This window comes from Lactuca virosa, chromosome 3, assembly GCF_052849685.1.
Source record: "Lactuca virosa cultivar CGN04683 chromosome 3, Lactuca_virosa_CGN04683_v6, whole genome shotgun sequence".
NCBI lineage: Eukaryota > Viridiplantae > Streptophyta > Magnoliopsida > Asterales > Asteraceae > Lactuca > Lactuca virosa.
Window position 1 is genome coordinate 345,982,698 of NC_136428.1, and position 11,641 is coordinate 345,994,338.

An 11,641-nucleotide genomic window follows, 5' to 3' on the forward strand; every position below is an offset into this window, starting at 1 on the left:
AATTGGCGTCGGACCTCCCTCCACTGCCGGCTTTTTCTCTCTTCTCTTGGTAAACAATCAACGAACAGAAGGAGAGATGGCGGTAGTGTTGTAACCTCGATAGTAGCTCATCTGATTTAGAAACCCTAAAATGAAGACATCTTTGTTTGTTTCTTTGTCTTCTAATCTGTTTGATGGCTGGAGAGATGGCTGATGGTGTTTCCGGTGAAAATGACATGGTGGCCGGCGGTGTTATCCGGCAAGAATGGCAGGTGGGCGGCGATGTAATAATAGTGGGGAAGAAGAAAACGAGAGAGAGAGAGAGAGAGAGAGAGAGAGAGAGAGAGAGAGAGAGAGAGAGAGAGAAAGATTTATTTTTATTTTTATTTTCTTGTTTTTTTAATTTGAAAAACATAAACAAATAATAAAAAAGAGAAAATCATATTAATAGGGGCAAATCCGTCATTTTGAAAAAAATCAGAACAGATTTGACCAAAAACGCAACAAAATGAAAGTTTTGGACCACTGGTGCTAGTCCAAACCTTTTTAGACCAAAGTGACAATTTTGAGCAAACCACAGGGACCATTTGTGCAGTTTAGTCTTATCTTAAATAGGTAGGAAGAAAATTAGGAACAAAAGATAGACGGATATTTAATTTCTCTAAAATCAAACCAGTCCCGAAGACCTAAATAATACACGGTTTACATATATACATTATTAATTACACTAAAAATTTTACTTTCGGATATTATTAAAAATAATAAACATTGTAATATATGCATTGACAATTTCGAAACAATACACCGTTTTTTAAACACAACTAAAACCCGGGTTCTTTTTCACTCCCCTCACCTTCATCAACTCCCTAATCTCATCCACTTCACACCACTTCCCAGCTTCCGCATACATATTCGAAACCAAAGTATAATACCCCGAATGACCCGGTTTTAACCTAAACAAATTCTCACCTGCCCACCGACCCAACTCAATATCCCCATGGATCCGACACCCGCCAAGCAAAGACCCCCACACATTCGCATCCGGTTCCACCCCCATCCCATTTATCATCTCCACCGCCTCCTCCAACAACCCGGCCCGCCCAAAAATATCAACCATACACGCATAATGCACTTGTGTCACTTCAATCTTGTCCTCTTTCATCTCCTTGAAATATTTCCTCCCTAATTCAACTAACCCTCCATGGCTACAAACCGATAAAACCGCTATGTAACTAATCGAGTCACGTCTCACATGATCATCATCTCCCATGGATTCAAATAAACCGATTGCAGTGTCAATCTCGCCACGCATTCCGTACCCCATGATCATCGTGTTCCATGAGGCCGTATCCTTGTTGGGTATCCGATCGAATACCTTTTTAGCAAGATCGATGCGTCCGCATTTCGCGTAAAGATCCAAGATCGAGTTGGAAACAATGAGGGAATGCAGCTGTTTAGCAGTAAGGAGGTGGGAATCTATAAGTGAGGTGTCAGAAGACATTAAGTTTGAGACCGGTTGGTGGGTGGGACCCATGAGTGGTGTGTACCCTTTTTTTAAACAAACCCCATGAATCTCCTTACCTTTCTTGATTTCTACCATATTAGCACAAGCCGAAAGTGCTCCGGAAAAAGACACAGTGTCATATTCCATATCTTTTAACCCTAATTCGCGAAACAAAATCAAAGACTCGAAAGACGTGTTTGTATGAGAATAAGCCGATATGAGTGTGTTATACGAAATTCTATCTTTATATGACATGTTGAAGACGTTTCTTGCAAGATCTAAACAACCACATTTTGCATACATGTCAATAAGTGCATTCCATATGAATATTTGAAAGTCAGACCCCTTTCGGATTGACTTACAATGTATCTGTTTTCCATGGGATAAATGACCAATTCGTGCACAAGCGGGAAGAATGTTTGTTAAGGTTACGGGTCCCGGGACTATGCCATGAGCTTGCATTTCTCTTAAAGTTTGTAAAGCTAACAATTCGGATCCGTTTTGAGCATAATTAGCTATCATTGTGTTCCATGATACGATATTTTTGGAGTGAATATTGTTGAAAATGTTTGATGCTTTAATGGGATACCCGAATTTTGCATACATGTCTAGTAAAGAATTGGCTACAAATATATCGGATTCGATACCGGTTCTTATACTAAAACCATGAAGCTCGATTCCCCATTGAAGGCATTCAAGTTCGACTATGATAGGCAGGATGCTAGAAATAGCAACAGAGTTTGGTGTGATAGATTTGTTGATCATGTATTGGAAGAAAAGTACGGCGTCTTGATGATGATCTGTGTGAGCAAAACTTGTGATGACAGCATTCCAAGAAACATGATTTCTATCCACCATTTCGTTGAAAACTTGCTTACAAGCTTTTAAATTTCCACATTTCCCATATGCATCGATGAAAGCATTGTTTATTTTAATGTGATGATTGAATCCCATCTTGATGACATAACTATGAATCTCGCTTGTAATTGAAGAGTCCTCAATGGCTGCACACACAGGTAACAAGCTGACAATGGTGGCTACATTTGGGCTAACTTCAGAACAGAGTGGTTGCAATTTCATGTCCCTAAACAAGGCAATTGCTTTATTGTAAGAAAACTTGATTGAACATACTGTGATAAGAGTGTTCCATGACACTACGTCTCTCTCAGGCATTTCATCGAACACTTTCTCTGCATCATTTACGCTACTACATTCACCATAAAATCTCAGAAGGGTGTTCCCAACAAATACATCAGAATCAAAACCCAGTTTGCAAACCAACCCATGAACCTCTTGTCCCTTCCAAACCTCGTGATAATCCGAACAACCTTTTAGAACAAATGGGAAAGAATGATCATCCGGCCTGACACCATTACGGATCATCAGGTTATAAATTTGAAACGCATCGTAAACTCCGGCAATGCTGTAAGCTCGCGTGATCGTGTTCCACAAGAAAGCAGAGCGAGAGTAGGGGAGTGATTGGTGAAACAGAAGGCGGGATGTTGATGGGTCTCCGAATGTGGCGTACTGGAGGATGAGAGAAGCGGAGACGGAAATGCTGTTTGGGAGGTAGCCATTCAGGAGGGCAATCGCGTGGGATTGCTTGGTTTGTTGGAGTGATTTTGCGGAGGCGCAGAGTGGGAGGATGGTGCGATGGCATTGCTGTGGGATTGTGGAAAAAGATTGTGCTTTTTGGGCATTCTGCAATTGTTTAAGTTCGCCAGATAATATGGAGTATCGCCTGACAATGGTGTTGCAGGGATAGTAGGACATAGAACCGCTGTTCTCGCATGGAGAGAGAGAACAAAAAATTTAACGGAGAGAGAATTTGATGTTAACAATGCTTTTATATGGATACCTTTACCAAGATGCTTAAGGTTACTTTTCTTGATACAACTGTAAGATGTCCTCGGGAATTCAAAACAAAACTTTGGATGGGGTTGTATAGAAAGTCTAAAATGAAGGTTTTTCACTGTTTTTATCCCTGAACCATTTGAAAAGATGTTTTATCATTTTCATTTCTTTTTTTTTTCTTTTTTTTAAATTTATATTAATATCTTTTTTATTAAAAAAAAAAAAGACAAAACCGCAATAGTGGTCATTATGGTATGTATTTTTTTTAGGTTTGGTCCAAACTTCGATTTTTTTGGATTAGTGGTTCTTTTGGCCTAGTTTCGATGCATTTTAGTCCATCGGTAAACTCAAATGACTGTAATGCCCCTCATTTATTTATTTTTCATTTTTTCTTTTAATTTTTAAATTTAATATATATTTATCTATTTTAATAATTAATAAATAAAGAGAGGACCCACCTCTCTCTCTCTCTCTCACACACACACACATCAAAAAGACGTCGGTTTCAACGACTTCATTCGAGCAAATCCCATGTCTGACAAATTCTCCGAAGCCATATTGAGTTTTGGTGCTTCGAAACCACCAACACCGCCCGACGTTTCTCATGGTGCCTTGTCATGCCCATCGTTCAGAACTCCGATCTACCTACCTCCTCCGCTCTGACCAACTCAACTTCCTCTCCGTTGCTCCTTATACCCCCTCCATCTCCTCGTCCGCCATCACTTCTATCCCAACCTTTTCCCATATTGACTGCCAAAATTGTTTTCTCTGTCATCGTCTCTCACTACGTTTTTCCCTCTTCTGCCCTAATCACCCTTAGAAATAACAACATCATACTCTTTGAATTTGAAGAATCGAGTCGGAGATGTATTGACAGATGAACAAATTAAGGAGTGCGAGGAGTTGGGAATATTAGTCGATAGAGATGATCAGTGGACTCTACTTTAGATGTTCACGAAGCCTGTAGGTGACATGTATGCCCTTTATCATCAATGCTCTTGAACTCGTCAATTTTATTGAATTCATTATCATCAGAACCAATAATACATAACCCTAACTTTCATATTGATCAATTCCCAAAATTTGTGATTGTTGTTTGTAAATATATGAGTAGGCCAACCATATTCATCAAGAAAATTCAACGAATTGGGTGAATGTTGAAAGATGATGAAGGCAAAGTGCAACAGAAGGCAAGGTGTGAAGGATTTGGCAAAGGGAACTTCTAATTACTACTACTTTATAACGTATGATCTTGAAGAAGAGAAATTAGGTACTGGATTGAATTGACAACGGATTTGATGAAGTCGATGATGGAGGAGGTGTCGTCGTCGTCTTCGGAGTCAACTGAGGTTGACAGTGGGGGTGGGTTGCCGATGTGTGTTTAAAATGGGTGTGTGTGCGTTTTGATTTTGTGGTATACGCTCTTGGGTATGTGTGTGATCGAGTTAAAAGTGGGTGTGTGTTTGTGTGTGTTTTGAGTTGTAGTTATGTGTGTGTGTGTTTTTTTGAGTTGCATGTATGCTTTTATATGTGTTGAGGTATATGTATGTATCTTTGAAGTGTTTGTTTAAGCTTCAATGTGTTTCAACAGGGAAGAAGATGAAGTATGTGTGTGCATGTGTGAATGAGAGAGAGAGAGAGAGAGAGGAGAGAGAATAGAGAGAGTACAGTGGGGTGGGTGGTGGCTCCTATTATTTTTTTTTTCTTTTTTCTTAAATCAAAATAACATTAAAATAATTCTAGAAAAAAGAAATTTAAAGGGCATAATCGTCTTTCAAGTTGTTGAGGGACCAAAAACATGGAAAAACCTTGATTTTGGACCTTCTATGCAAGTGGGAAAGTGTTTGGACCACATCCAAAATTTTTTAAATATCACAGGGACCAATCTTGCACTTTTGTCCTTTTATAAAGATGATGGGCTTAAGCATGCCCCACCAAAAAAAACCTCATATTTAGTTAGATTTGGGTTTACTCGGAGTAAAATACATGATTATTCTATGCTTACATAATCAAAAAGGTAAAGGTGTTGTATTCTTGGGTTATGTGCATGATATTGTACTCCCGATAATTGTGAATAGGAAATAATGGCTTTGAAAATGTTTTCTTAAAATTAATCAAGGAATCATGACATTTAAAATACTCTCTTTGATATTTTGTTAATGTGATTCAAAATTTGGTGACTCGAAAAGAAGTATAGAAATTTGATATTATATATCCGACGGGACAAGTGCCTCAAGTAGGTTTACGTGATAGGTCTTAAGTCGTATACGACAAACACTTAGGACATGTTCCTTTATTTTGGATTTCATTGTATATGCGATCGGTTCTACAGTTGTTAGGATTTTATAGTTATAAATATTCGTCTTGGGAGGTTGAAAGTTGATAAAATGATGACAATAATTCAAGGAGGAATTCATCTAGAGATATCCATGGATAATTACAAAATAAACTTGGATGCTAGTCCTATTTGCTCTAATGAAGCTATTAAACCTTTAAGAACAAAATCAAGAAATAATTAAGAAAGAAAGGAAGAAGAAAAACTTGCTTTAAGCTTATCCTCATAAGTCTTTATCTCATGGGTTCTATGTTTCATCATGACAACTAGACATGCTTCTAAAGCATGACATAAGCATTATTCTAATCAAAAGATAACTTTTCTTATCCCTAGCTCAATTCTCGGTTTGTATATATAAAAGAAGTAGAATTTTAATAACTCTTATATCTTTTATAAGTTATAAAGCCACATGTATACGTATAACACAAAACCCTCTTTTGGTCCAAAAAGATATATATGATATTATAAATCATACCTTATGATATATTTTGATATTTTATACTGAAAATTAATATTTTTTATTAAATAAATAATTTCTAGTTAGCTACAAGAATTATAAATATTGATTAAGATAAAATATTGATAAATATTCATTGGCGTTTGTTTGTTATTGGTGTGGATATGTTATTAGAAAATATCATTATATAATGATTCGTAAGCATATAGATTTTTCATATAATAACAGGAAATTGAATGAATATTAATATCATATCAAGAAAAGTAAAAGTAGAATAAAATAATCATGGACTATGTTATGAAATTACATATTGGTATGTTGTCTGTTTCACTGTGATTGTTTAATGTTCTTAGCATAAATGTTTATCGTGGGGATTCCTGAAAGTTGGGCATATCTCCATGGAAGTTAAATTTAAGTCTTAAAGATGCCATGAAGTTGGACATATATTCATGGACGTTAAATCAAAGTGGTGGGGATGCATGGAAGTTGGGTATATCTCCATGGAAGTGTAACATCCCAAAATTTCCAATAAATTTAAACTTTTTAAATAAAATAAATCTTCCATTTAATATCTTTTATTTAAAATAAATTTAAAACCAAAACCCAAGATCAATTCAATTTCCAAAACCATTATCAGTTATAATTCTAAAATTTATGAAAAACAAATTCAATTCATTATCAAAATTTCAATATCTTGCATCGAGCCAGTGTGTACAATCATGTCCGACCATCTTGTGTACCTGAAATAGTATTTTTAAAGGGAAAATGGGTAAGCACAAAGCTTAGTGAATTCCACACATATACAATATCATATCATAAAATCCTTACCTCTATACACAGATATAAACAGTATCAAACACATAACCATGCATGCATGTCAAATACCGAATCAGTAATGGACATACTCTACTGGGACACATTGGCTAGGCCCGATCTCCCTTGCTCAGTACATCGAGCCCTTAGGACAAATTTGCAAAGCTCGATCCCCCGTACCCAAACCCATTTGGGACACATTGGCCATGCCTGATCCCCCTTGCTCAGTTCGTCGAGCGTTTGGGATACATTGGCTACACCCGATCCCCACTCGGATACGCCAAGTCCTACCATGTATAATCCTCAATACGTGAGACAAACCACTAGACTCTACCCTACCTAGTAATACTCACATAAATAATACAATACATAGCACACACGAGTTAATGTAAAGAAGATGTACATAACACAACACGATGTAGTGAATAACTCACCTCCAAAAGCATCACAATATCCAAAGAAAATCGGGACTCACTCACACCTTCTTGTCCTTCATACTTCCTAATAATAATGATTTAAATTAAGTTTAGTTACTTATTTGCCCTAATTATGCAAATAGACTAAGGGGTTAAATTTCAAATTTCCACATAAAAATCAGGGTCTGTTCGTGACCTCTTTTTCCCAACTTAAACTCTATATTTTTTTAAAAATTTATTACATGAAGATATATCAGGTCCTTAGCTTTAAAAGTAGTACTTGCACACCCCCATAAGATTCTTCTACGATATATGGTGAATTTTACAAAACTGCCTCACATAACAGCTCATTCCGGACTAGGGCTGCAAACGAGCCGAGCCGAGCTCGAGCCTGACCAGGCTCGGGCTTGGCTCGTTTAACTATTTATCGGCTTGAGCTCGAGCTCGGCTCGTTCGAACCTTGTGGTACAAAGCTCGAGATCGGCTCGTTAAGAATTGTACGGGCTCGGGCTTGGTTTGGGCTCGGCTCGTATACGGTATACTCTAATTTCCTAAAATGGTATTTATTAAATTATTATTTATTTTAATATATAAAAATAAAAATAAATTTTTTTATTATATATATATATATATATATATATGTAGGCTCGTGAGCCTAATCGAGCCAAGTAATAGAGGCTCGAGCTCGAGCTCGTTTAATAAACAAGCCTAATATTAAGCTCGAGCTCGGCTCGGGCTTGTTTAAAATCGATCTCGAGTCGAGCTTTTAACGATTTGATCTTGAGTAGCTCACGAGTAGCTTGGCTCGTTTGCACCCCTATTCCGGACCAGTATGGGTAAATGGTCGATTTTACCCTGGGTAAATGGTTGATTTTACCCCTGGTAGAGGCATTTCTGATTTTTGGTAAAAACTAATGAAATTTAGTAAACCCCAAAAAGAAACTTTAGGCACTAGTTTCGACCAAAACCAATTTCTTTAGAATTAGTTATGATGTTTACAAAAAGGGACATAACAGTGGATTTTTCAAAAAGATAAAGCTAGGGTTATGGTTCAATCCACTTAACCCATTAAGTCCCAAATTCAATTAAGACCTTCCAGGTCTGTAACACATCAGACCTAGGTCCTGTAAGACTTTTTCAACTAATGACGAAGAAATCATACCTATGTTTTTGAGATTGAAAGTCCCATATAAGCCTTGCACCAAAACAATTTCGACAACAACCCTAAAACTTCTTCCATGATCGACGATTTGTAACTCGAGCTCCAGACCTTGAAATTAAAATCCCAACGGTCAAAACTTGAATATATATATCTTGGGAAGAGGCACTCCAAATTTATCGACGATCCAAAGTTTCTTTCTCCGGGGATCGTCCAAACACTGCTACAAGGTCTTAAAAACCGGGAATTCCGAATATTCTTCAACTTGGAGCCGTTTCCTTTTTCCTTGATCGAAGTCTTTCTTAGTGAATGGCTAGGGTTTTAAGTTTTATATTAGTTCATGTTCCTCCTTGGCTTACTTTGATCCCGATGCTTCAAAACATTTAAACCTAGGTCCTCTTCCTTAACTCCTTAACAAACTTAATATTTTTTTTATTAATGTTATCTCTTTCTAACTGTAACATCCCAAAAATCATGACCAAAAATTTCATTTTGAAATAAGTAACTTATAAAACGGTTTACTGAAAAACATCATCGATATCATATCAAACCTATAAACCCATAAGTCAAATGTCATAAAACATGTCATGGAATAATAATAATGTCAGAGTACAATCCCAAGAACATCATAGTGCGGAAATCATGTGTGTAATACGTTGCAATCAAGCCGACTCCTTTCCCCGTGAGGAAGATGTACCTAAAACCAAAACTGAAAATCGTAAGCACGAAGATTAGTGAGTTCCCCCATCATACCACATATCATACCAATACATACTGTCAGGCATACCTGGGTGCCCGACCTACCCCTGTCAGGCATATCTAAGTGCCCGACCTACCCTGCTAAGCATATCGGGGTGCTCAACCTACCCCTTTTCAGACATACCGGGGTGTCTGACCTACCCCTTCCGGTTTATCTCAACCGGTTCCGAGGACTATTTCACCCCCTACCACTACCACATAATAACATAACATAACGTACTGCTAGGCATGTATGGGTACTGGCTACCCCTTCGGTATCTTTCAATCGATATCCGGGGACTATTTCACCCCTACTACTACTAACACATATAACATAGCATCCTAGCACATAAAGCATATCAGATAGTGGCAAACCAGACAATTATCACAAAGACAATCATCTCATAAAACATCTCCTACTAGTGGGACGGCATTGTGGCCTTAGACCCACTTCTACTAGAAGGTAACTCACCTCAATGTCGTGTAGTAACTGAACTATCATCGGTGTTGGAATTGACTCTGCTCACACTCCTACACATAACAGTCTCCTTCAGTTACTCATTCATGTACATATCCCCTTTAAGGTTCAATCTTGGGTAATGGTCAAAGTCAAAGTCAAGGTCAACGCCTTGGTTAAATTCAACATCCTGGTTGAATCAACTCGTCGAGTTACCTCCTAACTCGATGAGTCCCTGCACTATTCAGACTCGTGATCAACCGAGTCAACTCGTTGAGTCCCTTCACAGACTCGTCGAGCTCTACCTGGTATAGAATCGGGACTAAGCAACTCAACTCGTCGAGTCCCCCTCTGGGCTCGCCGAGTTCCCCTGTCTGTTTGGCTATCTCAAAGGATTAAGCCCCTACACTTCAGATCCAAGCTTCAAATCCATCTACACACTGGGAATACACCTTTAAGGGTAAAGTTTCCAACTTTACCCGTTCTTAGTCCTTCTTAATGGGTTTGGTTCAAACCCTAACTTACTAGAACATAGATCTTGGTCAACAAGCCATAACACCCTAAACCAATGTATACTAAACTAGATCTAGGCTCTGAAAATCAGTTGAACAAGTAAAGTTCCAAGATTTTCCTCCATGCATGGCCTTTTAGGGCTAAAAAGGCCTTATGAATGCTTAAAAGCTTGCATGGGGCTTCTATGGTCATAAAGTTTGCACCTTTATGCCATGGAACTCCTCCTAGATCCTAGATCTGAGATATAAGTTACTTGGGATGTCCAAATCCCAAAGGCCAAGGTTATTGAATCAAAACCCTCATAAAAGGGAAGTAGATAGATCTAAGAAAGGAATGATCAATTTAGAGACTTGATTACCAAAGAATGTAGCAAATGGAGAGTAGCTCCTGGATCTACTCCTTCCCTCTTGAGCCCTTTATCTTCTCCTTCTTCCACAAGCTTCAAAAGTGCACAAAGATCCCTCAAAATGGCACTCAAACACACACAAAGCTCAAAAATGGCGGTTTAGGGTTTTCTGGACGTTGGGAGGTGATAAGGGAGGCCACAAGGGCGTTATGTTCCTTTAAATAGGGTGTCAAGCCCTTAAAATTAGGGTTTCCATCAGGCAGCCCTACTCGTCGAGTCGAGGCTCCCGACTCGTCGAGTAGGTCACTTAAACCCCGCATCCAAATAGGTTTCTACTCGACGAGTTAGGGCTATCAACTCGTCGAGTAGCTTTTACAAAATAAATACTTAAATGATTTAAAAGCGTACCAGGACTCGGGTGTTACAATTCTCCCTCACTTGTCTTAGACTTCGTCCTCGAAGTCTGCTGCATCTAAAAAAACTTTGGGTAGTGCTCCCTCATTTCCTCCTCGGGCTCCCAAGTCCACTCCGAACCCTTGCGGTCCTGCCACTGCACCTTCACTATCTGTACCACCTTGTTCCTCAAGGTCTTCGTCTTCTGGTCTAGAATCGCAATGGGTCTCTCAATGTAATTCAGATTGTCGTCCACCTGAATGTCCTCCAAGGGCACAATTGCGGGATCGTCCACTAAACACTTCCGCAACTGAGAGAAATGAAATGTATTGTGGATCTGGTTGAGCTCGGCTGGCAGATCCAATCGATATGCAACTCGGCCCACCCGGGTCATAACCCTAAACGGACTGATGTACCTGGGGCCCATCTTGCCCCTCTTCCTGAACTGGATGACACCTTTCCAAGGTGACACTTTCAGAAGAACCATGTCCCCCCACCTGGAACTCAAGGTCTGACCGGCGCTTGTCGGCATAACTTTTCTGCCGACTCTGAGCAGTCTGGAGCCTGCTCCGGACCTGCCGGATCATCTCTGTAGTCTTGAGTACTACCTCAATACTCCCCATGACTCTCTGACCGACCTTGCCCCAACATACTGGGGTCCTACACTTCCTCCCGTA

At 38.9% G+C, this 11,641-nt stretch overlaps 1 protein-coding gene across 1 annotated transcript; it reads right to left on the reverse strand.

The window, feature by feature from the left end:
• Window positions 1-685: 685 nt before the first annotated feature.
• On the reverse strand, window positions 686-3,409 carry LOC145167533 (putative pentatricopeptide repeat-containing protein At1g69350, mitochondrial). Its single transcript, XM_079086749.1, has one exon. It carries the CDS (start codon window positions 3,254-3,256, stop codon window positions 791-793), a length of 2,466 nt encoding a protein of 821 aa, XP_078942875.1. The 5' UTR covers window positions 3,257-3,409; the 3' UTR covers window positions 686-790.
• Window positions 3,410-11,641: the final 8,232 nt, after the last annotated feature.